Source organism: Sardina pilchardus, chromosome 1 (genome assembly GCF_963854185.1).
Source record: "Sardina pilchardus chromosome 1, fSarPil1.1, whole genome shotgun sequence".
In the NCBI taxonomy this organism is placed as follows: Eukaryota; Metazoa; Chordata; class Actinopteri; order Clupeiformes; family Clupeidae; genus Sardina; species Sardina pilchardus.
In genome coordinates, this window is record NC_084994.1 from 28,547,174 (window position 1) to 28,567,358 (window position 20,185).

General features: G+C 44.4%; 1 protein-coding gene across 1 annotated transcript in view; it reads right to left on the reverse strand.

Annotated features, from left to right (window-relative positions):
* The window catches only part of LOC134087445 (uncharacterized), a 281,964-nt gene that overhangs the window by 246,731 nt on the left and 15,048 nt on the right, over window positions 1-20,185 (reverse strand). The window contains exons 12-17 of the mRNA XM_062540947.1: window positions 16,123-16,275; window positions 15,806-15,976; window positions 15,326-15,478; window positions 15,011-15,181; window positions 14,544-14,696; window positions 14,225-14,395 (exon numbers count right to left, since the gene is read on the reverse strand). Of these exons, the coding sequence (XP_062396931.1) occupies window positions 14,225-14,395; window positions 14,544-14,696; window positions 15,011-15,181; window positions 15,326-15,478; window positions 15,806-15,976; window positions 16,123-16,275 (972 nt within the window). The remainder of the gene's footprint in view (window positions 1-14,224; window positions 14,396-14,543; window positions 14,697-15,010; window positions 15,182-15,325; window positions 15,479-15,805; window positions 15,977-16,122; window positions 16,276-20,185) is intronic.

Here is a 20,185-nt window from a genome sequence, read left to right on the forward strand (position 1 = left end):
GAGACAGTGTTGAGGGTGTGTTGAGGAGTCAGTCTGCCTTTTCATGAGCATGATCGAGACTTCACATGAGACTTCCTAGACCATGGGTGCGAATGTGGTTTTACCGCTATCAGACCACTAGGCCAGCCAAAAAAAAAACATTGTTCGACTGGAAATGACTCATTTAATCATATATAACAGTATGAAACAAATTGATTAACTGAAAAATGTTGCATAGTTTACCTTTAACTCTTTCTCACATGTATCCTTTAGGTCAATGTGAAGTGGAGTGACCTCTGCTCACTGAGAATGCACATGTGCCTTGTAACTGAACATGATGCTACAAACACACAGAACACATCTTTGTGTGACATTTTAGTTTATTTAAATATTTTGTACAATTCTACATACTGTTGTCCTTTTGTTTATATAAACATATCAAAGGTACAGTATATGTGATATTAACTAAATATATAAACCATATTTAATCTATTACAAAAAATCAAATGACTCCACCTGAATAACTCCAAATGGTAACATACTGCATTATTACTTATTATTTATATAATGGTGGATTGAAAAACCTTTCCACTCTCACTCTATCTTCGTCTTTTTAATCTTTAGAAAACATACGTCTATACAACATTCAAGTTCAAGTACAAATGTCAATGTAAGAAATTCAACAAACAGCATTCCTTTTCTATCTGATATCTAACGTGCTGGATACTTCACACATCATGTAAATGATCAGAGGGATCATCATCAGGAGAGAGGGAGTGTGTGTGTGTGTGTGTGTGTGTGTGTGTGTGTGTGTGTGTGTGTGAAAGAAGAGAAGAAAATGGAAGGATGAAACAGAAATAGAAGCAGAAGAAGCCAGAAAAACAGGAGGGATGATGCTACACAGAGGAAGCAATAGCGGAAACACACACACACACACACACACACACACACACACACACACACACACACACACACGCCTGCTGATTATTTTCTAGATTCATCACTTAGTTGTTTGATCAATGAAATTCCAGAAAATGCTGAACAAATGTAAATTGCTGTTTCCCAAAGCTCAAGAGGCTCAGAGGCTTTTGGAGTGGGAGACCAGTCACTCCCACACTCTTCAAGAAGCGCTGCAGAGATGATCCCACAAACCCTCTGCAGCCGACCTCTACAGGGGAGCTGACAGCTGAGCACCCTGCTTCTCTGCACTCAGCTGTTAGCTCTGAGTAGCGCTCTCTCTTCCTCTCAAAGGCTCCCTCCATCCCACCCTCCCTCCCTCCCCTCATCCATCCCTCCCTCCCCTCATCCATCCCTCCCTCCCACGGGACAGTGAGCTCCGCCATAATCACAGCCCGAGCTGTGGTGGAGCACAGGATGATGTCGGGTGGCAGGTTGGTTGTGCTGATCTCAGTTGGAGACTTGAGCAGCCGCTCCAGGTCCACTCTGAGGGTCCAGTCCCATCCAGATGTTCTAACGGGCTGAGCTCTTCTCCCGTGGGACTTTCTGTGCCACTCCTCCCTCTCCAATGAAGTGGATCAGCCGCTTTGTTGTTGCTGTTGGATGCTCTTCCAGCCTACGTGTCTCCAGGATCTCCGGCAGCTTCCGCAGGACGCGCTCATGACGCCACCTGTACCGGCCCTGTGCCACAGCTGTTCTGCAGCTGGATAGGATATGCTGCAGGCTTGGCTTTGGGCCATTACAGAGTGGGCACTTTTCCTCTGAGCCGTACCCTACGCACAGGTTGCTGGGGCTTGGGAGAGTATCATAGGTGGACCTCATGAGGAAGCTCAACCTTGCTTGGGGGACCTTCCACATGTCAGCCCAGCTTATAGTCCTGTTGATCACTCCCTCCCAGGGTGTCCAGCGTCCTTGCTGTCCCGAGGCTGAGCGATTTGATTGATTTTAGTTACACACACACACACACACACACACACAAACAAACAAACAAAAACAAACACGCACACAAAATTGTGCAAATGTTAAGAATTGTATGTTGAACCTAGACAGGGGTGTGACCCGAACACAGATCATTTCTGCTGAAACATTTCCACACACACACGCACACACACGCACACACACTAAATCGTGCAGATGTTAAGAATTGTATGTTCAAATGTTGATACAGATACACTGACCACTGACTCACACAAACACAAAGATTCAGCAGACAAGTGTGTATACATGTTTTCTTTCAAATAAACTCTCCAAGCACATTCACGGACTTTGTTTCGATGTGTCTTTGCCCACAGTGCAGGCTCTCTCTTCTGTTGTTGCTCCTAACCCTAGACGGGGGTGTGACCCAGACACAGATCATTTGCCCAGTTTCCCCAGACAGGTGAGCAGGTGGTCCTGCAGTGGGAGCCGTTCCTGCTGGAAGGACGCAGGACTGGACAGGACATGTGGTTGGGTGAGCTGAACCTGTTAGTGTACTAGTGTGCAGTGTGATCCATTTGCTGTGTGTGTACTGGGAGTTGAACATCTGTCCATATGAATGTGCTGTTCCTGACGTCTTTATTGCACCCTGTGCTGTGTGTGGACATTACTGATGTCTTCTCCTTATTGATGTTAATGTGCAGGCTCCCTCTTTTGTTGATGAATCTGCCTACATGTCTGCCTGCAAGGACAGCTGGACGTTTCCCCTGCATCAGGTGCTCGGTGACTGTAGCATCAGGTGCTCGGTGACTGTAGCCTCAGGTGCTCGGTGACTGTAGCATCAGGTGGTCAGGTGACTGTAGCCTCAGGTGGTCAGGTGACTGTAGCCTTAGGTGGTCAGGTGACTGTAGCCTCAGGTGGTCAGGTTGCTAGGCGAGTTCAAGATGGCTGCGCAGCACAAAAACTGTGCAGCACAAGATGCACCTGGTTAAAAATCTGTCCACGTTGGTCTAGATGGGTGTTTTCGACTCGGCAGTCGGTATCACATGGCCTCAACTTATCGCGGGAGCAAGGCGGCTGCTCCGCAGCAGAGCAGCAGCTTGAGAGGTACTGCGGAGCGCAGCGGAGCCTAGACCCTGCCTTCATGACGTCAGGTCTTTGCCCTAATTGGCTTTTACATCCCTGACGTATGTGCAGGTGTTTAGATGCCTCCTCATATCCACAAGGGTCCGTGCGGGTCCGTGCCTTGTGATTCATCACATGGTCAAGTCTAGACCACAGGAAGTAGAGAGTGTACAACTTCATAGCAGGGTTTGTATCCCCGCCCCTGCTGCAAGAGGTCAAGTTGAACGCGGCTTGTAGCCTCAGGTGGTCAGGTGACTGTAGCCTCAGGTGGTCCACCTCTGGATGAATCTGCCAAGCGGGACCGAGGAAGCAGGAGTGGACACCGTCAGAGTTGTCTGGGCCAGGATCTCCTTTGCTGTTGAGGCTTTGGTTGTGTCCAGCTCCAGAAAGAGCTCTGGACACAAAGGCAGCTGGACGTGTCCCCTGCATCAGGACTGCTCCGATCCAAGTCCACCTCTGGATGAATCTGCCTGTAGGTCAGTCTACTCAGGTCAGTCTGGTCAGTCTTGGTCGTTCTGTTATTGGAATGACTGGATTTAGTTGGTCTAGTTAGTTGGTCTAGACCTTCCCTTTCCTAAAATGTCCAACAGTGACCTCACCATGCAGGAGCATACACACACAGAGCAGTAGGAAGCACACACACACACACACAGACAGAGCAGTGGGCAGCAGCACACACACACACACACACACACACACACACACACACACAGAGAACAGTGGGTAGCGCACACACACACAGAGCAGTGGGCAGCACACACACACACACACACACACACACACAGAGAGCAGTGGGCAGCGCACACACACACACACACACAGCAGTGGGCAGCACATACACACACAGAGCAGTGGGAAACACACACACACACACACACACACACACACACACACACACACACACACACGGAGTATTGGGCAGCACATACAGTACACACACTCAGAGCGGGCATCCTGGATCCAGGACCCAGATATATTTGGGGGTTACTGTAGGTGGTCAAGGGAGATCACTATTCAACCTCTCCACCCACCTGGATGCCCACAGCTTTAGGTCAAGGTCCAGTTGGTGAAATACTTGCTCCTGAGAATGCACATGTGCCATACAACTGAACATGATGACACACACACACACACACACACACACACACACACACACACACACACACACACACACACACCTTTTATTTAATGTCTTTATTTGTATTTAATTTTCCTATGAATTACATTCTGTTCCCCTACACAAACCAGAGACATTTTAACCAATTCACAGATTACATATTTATTATTCAAATGAAAGGACTCCCCTTTCCTCCCTCTCACTCTCAAGCATATCAGAACATGGCTCTCCTCTGCTGCAGGATTAGGAGGTCATGTGATCTGGCACAGGGACACTGAGGAGAGAGTCCAAAACCCAGGATAGAGGGGCTCAGTGAATGTGGAGTGGAACGTGTGCAGGTGGGTGAGTGTGTGAGAGGAGACGCTGTAGAAGGACAGAGTGCCTGCTGGCCAGTCCAGGTACACTCCTACTCTGCTGGAGCAGGAGGAGGGGGCAGGTATGTCAGTCTCCTTATTATTGTGCCTGGCAGAGTAACTGTCACCAGAGCACTCCAGTCTCCAGGACTTGGCATTACATCCAATCAAGCTGCTGCCCCCACTTCCTTTCCTCTCCATGCTTTTATAGGCCACTGCTACCTCATCCTCATCACCACTCCACTCAGCCTCCCAGTAGTAGCGTCCAGACTGACCCGTGCTGACTAGACTCTGACCCAGACTGTCACATGTCTCTGGGTGGTGTCCAGACAGACCCTCTCTACACAGCACCTGCTGCCAGTAGTCAAATCTCTCTGGGTGGTCAGGATACGGCTGCTGCTGACTCCCATATGTCACCTTTCTGTTCCCCTCAGAGAGAGAGAGACCTCTGTATGCTGTGTTTGGGTCCAGTGTGAGCTCACAGGCATCTGCACACAAGAGGAGAGGAGAGAGGAGAGAACATCCTCATCAGAACATGGGGTAGGAAAGGACATGTGTACAACACACACACACACACACACACACACACACACACACACACACACACACACACACACACACACACACACACACACACACACACACACACACACACACACACACACACACACACACACAACACTCCAAACACACACAACACTCTTACAACACTCCCAACACACACACACACACACACACACACACACACACAACACTCCCAAAACACACACACACACAAACACACTCCCAACACACACACACACACACACACAACACTCCCAACACACACACACACACACACAACACTCCCAACACACACACACACACACACGCAGGAGTGTGTAAACAGGAGTGTGTGGTTCTCCTCTCCTGTGGACACACACACACACACACACACACACACACACACACACACACACACACACACACACACACACACACACACACACACACACACACACACACACACACACACACACACACACACACACACACACACACACACACACACACACACACACACACACACACACACACACACACACACACACACACACACACACACACACACACACACACACACACACACACACACCCTGATGCCAGAGGGAAGATAGAGGAAAAGTAAAATCACTCACATTTTCTGGGTCCTGGTTTAATCCTGCACTCTCCTCCATGGTCATACCTTAAGAAGGATGAGAGAAGAAAATACAGTTTTGACACAATACTGAGTTTGAGATGTGTTCATTAAAGAGGAAATATGCAGGATTGGCGATTTCATCTCTGGTTTCGGTTTCGTTTTTCGTTTGCATTTTCTCTGCAGAGCTTCCCCGACAGCTTTAGCGTGTATATTTATACATGTATAGGCTATATTTAAATATATAAATTGCAAGCGTGGTTCTTCGTCTCAGACTTCCAGATGTAAACAAGGAGCGATCGTCTCCTGCAGAAAGTTGCATAGGGTCTCTTTAAGAAACTTCAGTCTCTATATCAAGCAGGATATGTCTCAAGAGTAGCTTCTATGTAAAGAAAAGTAAACATAAAGTGGCTTAGGGAGGGATTTAATGTGTTAATGTGTATTTATCCAGAGCACAGACTCAAATAGAACCTGCCCCGACTGATCATCAGAGGGCAACACTGCCGTTACTCCTTAAATTTCCTACAAAAACACCCAAAATCAAATTTCTCCTCCCTGAATGAATGGACACACATACAGAGAGACTGTTTTTCTACACCACACATACACAAAGACACACACACACACACACACACACACACACACACACACACACACACACACACACACACGTATATCTAGAGTTCCATTTTCTTCTCAACACATTATATACTGCAAGGATCTCCTCGCCATGCTAGAATGCCCCTCTACCCTCTACCCATTCCATGCCCAGAGCCACGCTGGACTTCCGCACCATCAGCTTGGGCACCCAGCAATGCCATGGAACAACATTCCTTTCCATCAATTCATGCCATCTACCTACTCATCATTTCATGCCTATTCATGCCTTATCTGCCTATCATGTATAATGTGTCGTATGTTGTATCATGCTGAATATTGGATATTATTCACGCAAATGATTTTCTAACAGTTCTCTTCCAGCCCAGGTCCAATTGTTGCTTAAGGCTGCCACAGGGTGAAATGAGCCCTGAGACCCATGCAGCAACAGCTCTACTGAGACCCATGCAGCAACAGCTCTACTGAGACCCATGCAGCAACAGCTCTGCTGAGACCCATGCAGCAACAGCTCTACTGAGACCCATGCAGCAACAGCTCTGCTGAGACCCATGCAGCAACAGCTCTACTGAGACCCATGCAGCAACAGCTCTGCTGAGACCCATGCAGCAACAGCTCTACTGAGACCCATGCAGCAACAGTTCTATTGAGACCCATGCAGCAACAGCTCTACTGAGACCCATGCATGCAGCAACAGCTCTACTGAGACCCATGCAGCAACAGCTCTGCTGAGACCCATGCAGCAACAGCTCTGCTGAGCTCTGAGAAATGCTGCAAAAGCTCCACTGATCCCCGACACCCATCGTTCTCATGGCTCGGGCAACACATGAATGGCCACCGCTGCACCAAACAAGCACAACACAGTTGCCACTCCTGTGTGCTTGCGTGTATCACAGAGTAGTTCAACCATGTCCAACTTGATCACGGTGCTCCGTAAACCATAGTTATATTTCACTGAGCCCAGCAGCAAGCACAACACAATCTGGGCCATTGCTCAAACGTCCACCCTGCTTGCACAAATCTGGCGGCACGCTACACCTCCACCTGCCGCGTGGATGTAATAGTCACACACTTAGCCAGCACCGCATGCACAGAATGCAGACGCAGGATATGCCAGACCCCTGCGCTGCTCTGATAACTCACAACCTGCTCATGATCTGGAATGCAGAGTTTCAACCTTAAAGAGGAATTATGCAGGATTGGCGATTTCATCTCTGGTTTCGGTTTCGTTTTTCGTTTCCGCTCGTTTTATGCTTGCATATTTCTCTGCAGAGCTTCCCCGACAGCTTTAGCGTGTATATTTATACATATATAGGCTATATATAAATATATAAATTGCAAGCGTGGTTCTTCTTGTTCCTTACGCGTCTCTGACTTCCAGATGTAAACTGAAGACGATCGCTCATCAGAAAGTTGCAAGGTTGCAATAGCGGATAGGGACACTGGGGGCGGGAGGAAATATTAGTGTTTTCGATGAAACTGGTCAGTCAAGCAAAACAACGATCTCTGAGCGATTTTATGACTATGAAAAAGTTGCATAGGGTCTCTTTAAGCCATGCAGGAGGCCCACATTTATCATAGCAACAGATTCTGTTCCAGGATCACTTTCAGCCTCGCACTCATATTTGCCATTTGGCCGTTGAGATGTAGTGAGGAAATGTGGCATAGTGAGGTTAATCTGGCGTAGATCTGCATCCACGTGTCCTTATCTACAAGCCATTGATCATAGTAGCCTAAAGGTTCATATCAAACAGAGCATATTGACCAATCAGTAACACTGACTGAATTACGCTTACTTAAGCCTCTCCTTCACTCTTCTAAATCACCTTTCTGTCAATTTATTCCAGTGTCTAGAACATACTTACCATAACATATTTTCTTACAGTCTTTCCACTTCTATTCTAACGGTAGTAATGCATCCCCTTACCCGGCTGTAGCCATGGCGATTCTACATTCTCAGTCTCCTATTATACTGCCACCAATCTGGTCAACAGAGAAGATGCTCACTCTTGCTTACACTAATCACTACATCTCATATCATTACACAGTCCTCCCCATCCAGCTCACTCTCCATCACAGATGCTTTTCCCACCGGTCTCAGGCTAAGTTGGGCAGATACGCATTATTCAGCCTTCACTTCTAGTCATGAGCACAAATGTATCCCTAGCAATAGAAATCGTATGCTTGGTCATTGGTCCTTGGACGTCTACTAATCTACACATCAAGGGTTAGTCGAAAGCAAGATATCCGACTAGTTTACCAGGTCTACAATTCTTGTTTACTTTCCTCTGGTAGCGGCCTCTGATGAAAGCGCTCTTGGGGTGTTAACGGACCACTCGCATGTGATCTCCACTATTGGCATCCCAGGACCATGGCCAGCTACCAAGCCAAACTCACTATTCTCTGAACTCAGTCTAAGCAATCCAATGGGGGAACCAGTGAAACAGCATCAGCCCCTTCAAATTAACAGACAAACGTCTCATGCTCGGCCTTATATCCCCTCCCTCTGCAAGTGCATCATCAACTTCCTCATTGGGAGTTGAACATGTGCAAATATGAATGTGCTTTTCCTTACACCATGTAAGTGGTCTTTACAGCCCCCTGTGTTGTGGACATTATTAATGTATTTAAATGATTTATGTATCTCTTTATTTACCTACGAATTTTTCAAAGCTTGGTTCTCCTTCACCCATCAGTGGATCACTGTGCAAGCTGTGCCTAATCATGTTCTGTAGCCTGGGCAGACATGGTTGCCCATCTTGTGTTATGAATTCTAAAACTTGCTTTAAATAAAGCAAACTGTTCACAAGCCTCATATGTGTGTGTAAGTCTGGGGGATTGCCTTTTACTTGCAGTGCTTAAAGGGCCACATCATGCCCAGTTTAATATGTGGAAGGGAATCATCTGGAAACGTGACAGAATATTCAGTCTCCACACAGAAAGCTCTCCAACACAGGACACAAATGGATGAACAGCTCCGCTAGAAAGTCATCTAAGATGTAACACATCTCACCTCAACGTCTCTAGTTTACAGCCGGGATCATTCAGTCTGTCTGTGAGCTCTCTGACACCTGAGTCTCCTGGGTGATTGTAGCTCAGATCCAGCTGTTTCAGGTAGGAGGGGTTTGATTTGAGGGCAGAGGACAAGAGAGAACAGCCCTCATGTGTGATGAGACAACCAGACAGTCTGAAACAAGAGATGATTTTCTTAATCATAAATGAAGGAAATGCAGTAAAAGGTATACAGGTAATTTGCTTATTCAGTCAGTTTGACTGACAATCCCTAAATGTCATCATTTAACATGACAAGTGCAGATCAATATCAATATTCACAGATGTACAATTTGACATCACACACAGGCACATTGGTTTTTCTTCCTGGTGGTTAACATACAGTACTATATTACATAACATTCCTAATTACTGACCTCAGTGTGTCCAGCTTGCATTGTGGATCTCTTAGTCCTGCACAGAGCAGCTCCACTCCTTCATCCTGCAGGTCATTGTCACTCATGTCCAGTTCTCTCAGATGGGAAGGTGCACTTTGCAGCACGGATGCCATCATTTCACAGCTTGCTTTAGAGAGGTAGCATAGATTGAGCCTGTTTCAAAGGAGAGTGGAAGGTCAGTCTTTGAACACTGGACATTTTCAGGCCATCCTTCAGCACCATGAGGTCACTGTATCTCATGAGGATGGACACAGACACAGATGTGTGTAGCACTCACATTATGTACACAGCAGGGACATGGACTGGAGAAACACTACATTACACACTCTGCAGCCATGTAAACAACTTGTTGTTGTTGTCTTGTTGTGTCATGTGGGCAGCAGGGGTGATTCATGTTCCTAGGGGTTAACTTAACTTAAGGCAAATAATTGGTCTCTTCCTGATTGATCAGATAAGACTAAATGTATCTAACTGACTTTTGCATTCTCTTTTCCACTATTCTGAAATGCTTGCATCAAGGTCAAGGTTCCTTTATTACAGTAGGTATCTCATGGGAGAAATGTGTTTTGGATAAGGGGTAAGCTGCCACAGCCACAATACACAACACATCACAGAACATAGCACATATGTTATACTTAGAGTAAATAAAAATATAGAATACAAAAAGGGCACACTTTCACAGCCATCTGTCATACCATAAATGGCACTCACATCATTTTAGAAGGCCAATAAATAGCCCATAAATAGCACTCTCTCCCACCCAGTCCCATTAAGCACAGTCCCAAAGTAGACACTCACTCTCTCTCTCTCTGTACTCTCCAGTCACACACAGCACATCCATACACCACAGCCTCAGCACATCTCCACTCAGTTCAGCCCCCATACACAGCCCCCTACTCAGCACTTAGTATTGGTTTTGGGCCTTCCTACTGTTCTGCCCACGTTGCCCATTCATCATGTTGACTGACAGGGGGACAGAGGAATGTTTGTAGTGATTGTGCTAAACAGAAAGGGACCCTGTACCTCCTTCCTGTGTTCATGAGCTCATATTCTTGGTACAGCACATGGGAGGGGTCAGATAGAATTCTGTCAGCCTGCTGTAGAGTGGACTGCTCAGATATGTCTTGGAGAGTGAGGGGAGCAGGGACTCCATCATTTGTCCAGCTGTTCTGACCACATTACCTGGTTGGGCCTTGACCTTAACTGTCAGATGTCCAAACCAGTTGGTGATGCCATAGTGCAAGATGGACTCTATGGTGGCTCTATAGAAAATTAACATGATGCTCTCACAAACCCCAAACACTCTCAGTCTCCGCAGGAAATGGAGATGCTGGTGGATTTTTGTCCAAACATTTGCCACATGTGTGTGCCAGTTAAGATCTTTATCAAAGTGGACCCCTAGATATTTGTAAGATGTTACCTGTCTGATGTTGTTGCCATGTATGGGCATTTAAATAAACAGAGTTTGATGTGGAATGAATGAATGAATGAATGAAAGGTGAGTGAAATGTTCGGTGTGGTTTTCAGTATGTGTGCACCCTTCTGTTTCTACACACACTAACAATACACACAGCGTGGGGAATGAACAATGAGTACATGTAGTAATGGAGGACAGGAGTGAAGTTATCAGCATGAGTGAGTTCAAACGGTAAAATGCAGATGAAAGCTCATAGCGGCCGCCATTAGGACGCGCCTATGAGCTGCCACATCACACTGGGAATCTATAGAGAGCTGAAAGAGTGGATGCCAGGCCGGTGGGAGTTCCTCTGCAAATGTTTTAATTAGAAAAGCAGACATGTCATCTGGCCCTGTTGCCTTGTTAAAGCATGACGTTTTAAATACCCTGGTATAATCACCTCTGGATCTATTGTTATTCTGTTTATAATATCAACATGACAATGTACTTGATCTAAAACTGCATCCTGCAGGTCAGAGCTGGGAAGGTGTCCCTTTCAGCACTGATGCCATCATTCCACAGCTTGTTTTCAAAAGCTGCCACTGACTCAGTCTGTTTTAACATATACTGCAGCTGATGATTTATTCCAAAGATTATAGACAGGCAGCCAACAGTGCCCACCAACCTTAGAGTCGTCAGTTTACAGTGAGGGCTACTGAGTCCTGTAGAGAGAAGCTGAACTCCCGACTCCTTCAGGTCATTGTGACTCAGGTCCAGTTCCTTTAGGGAGATGGAGGACTGCAACGCAGAGGCTACAGCCTTACAGAATTCCTCTGTTAGCTTACAGTACAACCAGCAAGTCTGCATAGAGTGAGAGAGCAAGAGACAGACGTCAGAAAACAGAATGGTGGCATGAGTACATTCATATTCTTAGGATTACTATAAACATTTTTAGTTCTGGAAAAGAAAAATACAAAAAGATATAATTAACATTCTATAAGAGATATTGACACATTGATTTGAGGGCACAGACTAATACAATAGTTTCTGCTTGTAAGAATGGAGTTGGGCTTGAAATAAGTTTTCATCACAGAATCCTCCTCCTGCAGCAAATACAGACTTTGTAGCCTGAAAGCTTCTTCTCTAAATTAGTTTATTAGTTGAATTTGTGACAATGTAGTTGGTCACTGCCTAGTTTTATGATTAATATTATAGAAGTACCATAACATCACCTTCAGAAAAACAGTGTGCAAAATTAAATAATACAGCTTAGGTCTTGTGCAGCTTCCCTGCAAATGGACTCCCACTAATCATCCCAATCTCAGCGTCCAGCTCCCTGTGTGGATGTAGAGCTCTATATGTGCATGGACACACTAGCAGGGAGCACTGAACTGATCTGGAGTCAACTCCCTCTCATCAACACAGCCCCAACAATCAGAGCAATGTTTCTCAAAATGCTTCTATGCCCAAAGTCTGAATGTCAAAATTCTTTGAAAGTTTGAATGTGTAGATAAGACCTCTGTGAGTGCAAACTCTTTTAGAGTTTTACTGACCTCAGTTTCTCCAGGTGGCAGTTTGAGTTTCTAAGACCAGAGAGCAGCTTCTCTTCTGATGTTTGTAGATCACAACCACTCATGTCCAACTCACTCAGTTGAGAAATATATGAAAGAACTGAGACCACAACCTCACTGGAGCTGTCTTTGAGTCCACGGCTGATGAGTCTGTGGTGAGAGAGGAAAACACTATCAGCAACATGTCCTCTATACTCCTTACATTTCAAACATGAAAGGACAGAAAACAAGATGTGCACTGTGCAAAATACAGACCTAACTTTACAGACTTGATTCAGTGGCTGATGGAGCAGTTCTCCTTCACAGTCCTGAAGCTCACTGTCACTGATGTCCAGCTCTCTTAGGTGGGAGTTTGCCCACTGAAGAGTCAAGGCCAGAAATCTTCCTCTCAGTTTACAGCCAACAAGTCTGTAAAAACATAAACCATGTAACAGAGAATCACAAAAAGTGAAATCAGGGAGGAAATATGAAAACTGATGTTGTTAGTGTCTATTTGATACACTCTACAGTTAACAGGGCTCTATATGGGACACATCAGCAGGGAGTATCATACTAGTCAGGTCTGGGACCAGTTCTCTCACATCAACATGGACATTAAAAGCCCAGTGCTTCTCAAACTCATGTCTTGAGTCTAGCATCCCAGAACAGTGACAGTCTTCTACTCTACTGTATGTCCAAAGTGTGGAGTTGGTGCAGGTGCAGGAAGAAAGCTCTCTGCATTATAAGAGACTCCTCTCACCCGGCACATGGACTGTTTGTTCTCTTGCCGTCTGGCAGGACATATTGCTTCAGAAAAACAACAACAGTCAAAAGCTGCCAAAGCTTCTTCCCACAGGCCATACGATTGTTAAAACTCGTTGTAACTGGCACACAAGTTGTATACGTAGGTATCAATTTAACACCATTCAGTGTATTCAAGTATTATGCTCATTATTCTGCATATTTCTAATTATCTGAACTCAAGCACTTGATTGCACTTTATTGGTGTTGCTTGTGTCTTTTCTTAATGGCTGCTTTTTAAAACTTTTTTTTACTTTATCTTTCAGTTGATCGTAAATGCACACTGGTCCTGAGAAACATTTCCACTCCACGTTAGATGTTTTACAAATATGGCTGGAATGACAAATAAACTTAAACTAGAACTTGCATGTGTAGATAAGACCTCTGTGAACCCTTTCTGAGTATTACTGACCGCAGTTTCTCCAGATATTGCAACAGTCAGATGCTGCCAAAGCTTCTTCCCACAGGCCATACAATTGTTAAACTCTTTGTAACTGACACACAAGTTGTGTACTTCGATACCGATTTAAACCGATTCGGTGTATTCATTTATTATGCTCATTATTCTGTATATTCTTAAGCATCTGAACTTAAGAACTTGATTGTAATTTATTAGTTTTACACTTGCCTTTTTTGAATTGCCACTTTTAAAACAGTTTGTTTTTACTTTATCTTTGAACAGATTGCAAATGTACACTGTAGATGTTTTATGTGTCTAGAATGACAAATAAACTTAAACTTGAATGTGTAGATAAGGCCTCTGTGACCTGTCTTTGAGAGTATTACTGACCTCAGTTTCTCCAGGTAGCAGTTTGGGTTTCTAAGACCAGAGAGCAGCTTCTCTTCTGATGTTTGCAGATCACAGTCCCTCATGTCCAACTCACTCAGTTGAGAAATAATTGACTGCAGAACTGAGACCACAACCTCAGAGGAGCTGCCTTTGAGTCCACTGCTGATGAGTCTACAGTGAGAAAGGAAAACATTATCAGCAAGCAACATGTCCTCTGTACTTCTTACATTCCAAATATCAAATGCAAATGAATAAAAGATGGACCGTTCTTACATCCAATAGAATGCACCAGTCTGTGTGCACTGTGCAAAATACAGACCTCACTTTACAGTCTTGATTCAGTGGTTGATGGAGCAGTTCTCCTCCACAGTCCTGCAGCTCACTGTCACTGATGTCCAGCTCTCTTAGGTGGGAGTTTGCCCACTGAAGAGTCAAGGCCAGAAATCTTCCTCTCAGTTTACAGCCAACCAGTCTGTAAGAACATAAATGACGTAACAGAAGAGTGCAAATAGTGAAATCAGACAGAACACATCAATGCCAGAGTGAAACGCTGATGTTGATATTGAAGGGTTAACAGAGTCTACTGTTAACAGTCATAAATGGGACACATCAGTTATACCGTCAACTGGTCTGGGACCAAATCTCTCACATCAACATTGACACAACAATAAAAAAATAATTCACAAATTAATTTCTTGATTCTAGTGCCCCAAAACAGTGGTATTATTGTATGTCCAAAGTGTGAATGTATAAATAAGGCCTCTACGAACTCTGTGCTTTACTGACCTCATTTTCTCCAGGTGGCAGATTGGGTTTCTAAGACCAGAGAGCAGCTTCTCTTCTGATGTTTGCAGATCACAGCCACTCATGTCCAACTTACTCAGTTGAGAAATATATGACTGCAGAACTGAGACCACAACCTCAGAAGAGCTGTGTTTGAGTCTACAGCTGATGAGTCTACAGTGAGAGAGGAAACACTATAAGCAACATGTCCTCTACACTCCTAACATTCCAAACACAAAATGTCAGCAAAAACAATGTAGACCGTTTAATAAATCAAACAGAATGCACCAGTCTGTGTGCACTGTGCAAAACACAGACCTCACTTTACAGTCTTGATTCCGTGGTTGATGGAGCAGTTCTCCTCCACAGTCCTGAAGCTCACTGTCACTGATGTCCAGCTCTCTTAGGTGGGAGTTTCCACACTGAAGAATTGAGGCCAGAAATTGTCCTTTTAGTTCACAGCCAACAAGTCTGTAAAACAAACATGTAAATCAGAGAGGAAATATAAAGAGTGGAAACTGATATTTTTAATACAGAAACAGAAAGAACAGAAACAGAGAATAATGAAGAGTGAGACCTGTCAAGAGTAACACAGATGTTTTTATTGTCTGAATAATTCACTCTACAGATAAATGAACACCATATAGAACAGATCTGGGATCAGTTCACTTACATTGGCACAACAAAACAAATTCATTAATTGATTCTAGTGCCCAAAAATAGCATTATTATATGTCCAAAGTGTGAATGTATAAATAAGGCCTCTATGAACTCTGTGTCTTTTAGAGTATAACTGACCTCAGTTTCTCCAGTCGGCAGTTTGGGTTTCTAAGACCAGAGAGCTTCTTCTCGTCTGATGTTTGCAGATCACAGCCACTCATGTCCAACTCACTCAGTTGAGAAATACATGACCCCAAAACTGAGACCACAACCTCACAGGAGCTGTGTTTGAGTCCACGGCTGATGAGTCTACAGTGAGAGAGGAAAACACTGTAAGCAACAAGTCCTCTGTACTTCTTACATTTCCAAATATGAAATGCCAGTAAAAAGGATTTGGACTGTTTATGAGATCAAACAGAAAACACCAGTTTGTGTGTGCTGTGCAAAATACAGACCTCACTTTACAGTCTTGATTCAGTGGTTGATGGAGCAGTTCTCCTCCACAGTCCTGAAGCTCACTGTCACTGATGTCCAGCTCTCTTAGGTGGGAGTTTGCCCACTGAAGAGTCATGGCCAGAAATTGTCCTTTTAGTTTACAGCCAACAAGTCTGTAAGAACAGAAACAATGTAACAGAGAAGATGTTAGCTAGAAGTATACTCGACGCGCCCGACCTGTCGCGCGACAATGTGACGTCAAAATGACGTAATTTCCTGTGTCGCAAGCCACATTTCAGCCGCGCGCCGACGTGTCGCGCACTGAACATTTGATATCAGCCTCTCGCGCCAACCTCGCACGACAACTAGGAAGAGATTGAAGCCAAGCTCACGGAGCCAGTGTCCTTCTACAGTCATCAACCACATAAACCACATTCAGGCATTATCATATAGCCTATCCAACATCTTAAATAAGCCCATTCATTTTTAAAACGACTGTAGTCATGAAGTTTGAATAATAGTAAGTTTGAGAAGTGGGAAGTTAACTTGGCTAGGCTGCAGCGAGAGTTGCCGTTTGGATGACTGATTTGTTTACAGTCGTGAACTACGTTGGATAAGTTAACGAAGTTACCAGTGAGAGTTGCAACAGGAGGAATTAGGGGGAAATGACTAGGACCGAGGCACATAAGCACATAAGCATTTTCTTTCCATTTAGGGAGATTACACAAACTCATCTCATAAACGAGATAGTAGGCTAATCCTTCAGTTGTGCAAGCTAAGTCTGAAATATCAGCAAAGAAGCTAGTTGCTACTACCATTAACATCAATGGTTACCGTGCCTCTGTTCAGGAGAATACTGCAAATTGTGTCGCGACTACCACGCGCAAGTATACATGGTTACAACGTTCCCCGTGACGTCAACATGTCGCACGACAAGTCGGGTGTGTGGACTGTACCGGGGCCTTTATTGTTTAGAATAATACACTCTATAGTTAACACTAGAAGCGCCGTGCCGTTCTGACCCACTTACACCTAGAAGCGCCGCGCCCCGGTCATTTGACCGCTTTGACGACCTACTAGAAGCGCCGTGCTGTTGTGAACTACTTAAAGCGCGGCGAGGCGGTCAAAAGACCGCTGAGTCCTTAGACTGGGAGGCTGTTACTTACACATTATGATCGCTAGATGGCGCTTCGTGCACGAATCAAATCGTTTGGTCATAAATTCAGTTTGCACTAAGCCATGTGTCATTCGTGTCAGACCGTGTTGTTGATAGTCTGTGGTTGTTTCTTTCATTATGACATACAGCACGTTTGAGTTATCTGTTCATGTATTTGTGTTGATTTGTGTTGTTTGAGGTAAAAACTTTGGAAGAGTTCTTGAACAAACCTTAAGCAAACTTGACTTTCAACTAAAATGCTCTAAAAGTGAATGGGTGGCTAGTTCTAATTCACTCCCCAAATTCACTTCTATTCATTTAATAGGTAGCCTATATGATCGGACCTGGAACAAAGAGCCTAACAGTCTGGTTTCAATTACACAGTAGCCAGGATTTCATGCCGCATTTTACAGGCTACCGTGGCTACTTTCTAAAACAACTTTCATTCATTTAGGGAGAAGCATCTTACAGGGTCTAGCTACCTCGGAGGGAGGGAGATAGAGAGAGCTATGCTGAGCAGGCATAGGCGCGAGAAGTATCATGATTGAAAAATAATGAGTGAATGATATTCTCCGTTTTGCGAATGTGTAGGCTATGTTTGCGATGTCTGCTGAAAAAAAGCTATAGGCCTATTGTTTCTACAATTTAAGCTAACTTCTATGTGAATTCGAGATTCAGCATTGAGACACACATTTTCACAAGTTTGCAAAGCAGAGCTGTAGCTCACTGGTTAGAGCTTCGGCCTCAACATCCAAGGGTTGCTGGTTCGATCCCTAACCTATCCATGACGGAAGTTCTTTTGTACAAGGCATCAATAAAGTAGAATATACTCTATTCTATTCTTTTCTATTCACATAACTACACGCACGCTGGCGAATTCGAACATTCTGAAACGCGCATGCGATGAAACACGATTGCACATTCTTCCACGAGTTGCCTAAACGGCCAGCCTACAGCCTAGTATGCAGGGGACAGAGAGATGGGGTGGGGGTGGGGAGGCAGTTAATTGTCCTCAATGCCTCGGTGATGTCTGTAGCCTAAGTAGCCTAGACAAGTGTAAGGGGGAGGGGGGATGATCGGTTTCAAATAGGCTATGTTTGCAATGGATAGTGTGTTATGTATAGACCCCGAAGCCATTTGCTTTGAGAATAACGGCTGGCTGATGAAGTTGTTGGCTGGCTAGCTGGCTCAGCCAAAACCTAAATGCAGCCGCCAAAGTTTTCATGACTGATAATGACTTTAGTTGCCACTTCATGTCTACAGATGTGTATATTGTACTAGATATCAACACAGAATGTTATTGTATTGTTTTGGACAACGTTCTGCACGTTTCACTTCAATGACTGCATGCGTTGTGAACAGCGCAGCAATCTCTGGAAAGGAAACGGTGTAATGCTGTAAATCCATATGTTCCAGAATATTTGGTTCACATCATCAATCTTTGGTTTTGGTGTTTGTGCAACCGGGCCCTGAAGATTTAAAGGAGTCATAGAACGCATTTTTTGACCATTACAAATTGATCTTTGAGCCTAAATAATGTCATATGTAAATTTGTGGGGCTGAAAACGCCCCAGGAGCACTGCTAGATCGCCTAATACAAGGTCATAAATAAGCCTTGCAATGAAACAGTTTGTTTTTCCCGCCCACTCAGCAAGTTCATGAATATTCAAATGAGATGCGCGCTGATTGGTCTATTGGCCGATATGTCCTGAAAGTTGATTGGCTCAATCCACCGGTCTGAAGCTAGAGCAAAGTGAAACTACGTTTACTGCTGGTAAATAAAGCCAAAGTCTTTGATAAAGCTATCAACAATTGATTTAAATAAGGAATACAGCCGTACATGTATAAACCGAGTCAGAAGAAGGTTCTGACGAAGATGAAGTGCAGCAGATTCCCCAACAGAATGAATGTGTTAGATTGGTAAGTTTTATCAGTACATTTCTTAGTATAGTAACTCTCCAAAGTTAGCTGTAATAACGCTAGCATTACAACGTCTCTGCCATAGACCACACATCTAGATACTAGCATCGTAAGAGCAGTTTAACAAGAATTATTAATCGAAGGTATGCAAATGAGAGGGGCCGAGGGGTGTATCTAAAGGGGGATGGGCGCCTATTACGTGTTATCTGAGCTCTGTTCAGATTGGAGCATTTCATCACGGCTGTTTCTATTTCCCAATTTGCATACGAAAGCAGGCGGGGGACGCGGTAAAGTCTTTGGTGTTGTCCTTTGGACACTGCTCGCAGCCTAAATTTAACAGTAACAAGGTGAATGTGGTTTTGAATTCTATGACTCCTTTAACAAAAGTCTGAGTAGCCCTACGAAGGAATTAGGAAAGTATGTAAGGTGAGATCAAAATCAGGCTACCTTGTTTGCTTCTTTTCCCCATGTAATTTTAATTGGTCGTCAACTCACTGTGAGTCCTGTGTATCGTAGCAACGAGCACAATACTGATGTGGTGTGTCCAGTGGGAAAATCTCATGTAGGCCTAGTTTCTAGGCTATCGTTTTTTCGCGTGTCACCATGATATAATTATTTTTAGATGCAAAAAGTCTAACTGGCTTAGTCAAAGTTTGTCAGATGGCGGCTCAATTTGGCTCAGAAAATTATTGGCTGGCGAAATTATTTTGTGGTAATTGGTATTTTAATGGTAGGCCTAAACAGTATTGTGATTCATCCGTTTATTTCAGATAGTTTGTTATTAAAAACCATTAACAAAAAATAATTGTTCATCGACGTTGAAAAACGGTCAGTGAATTCAGTCAATATAAGCTACATAATATCGCTCGTGCATAGTTGCGAACCCGGGTCTCCTGCGTATTAGTCGAGAAAGTTAACGTTGCGTCACTTAATATTCTGTACTTCATCTAAATGGAAATAGGTATTTGAAGCGACGTAACTCAGTTTGTCCAGCAAATATGTAAGAA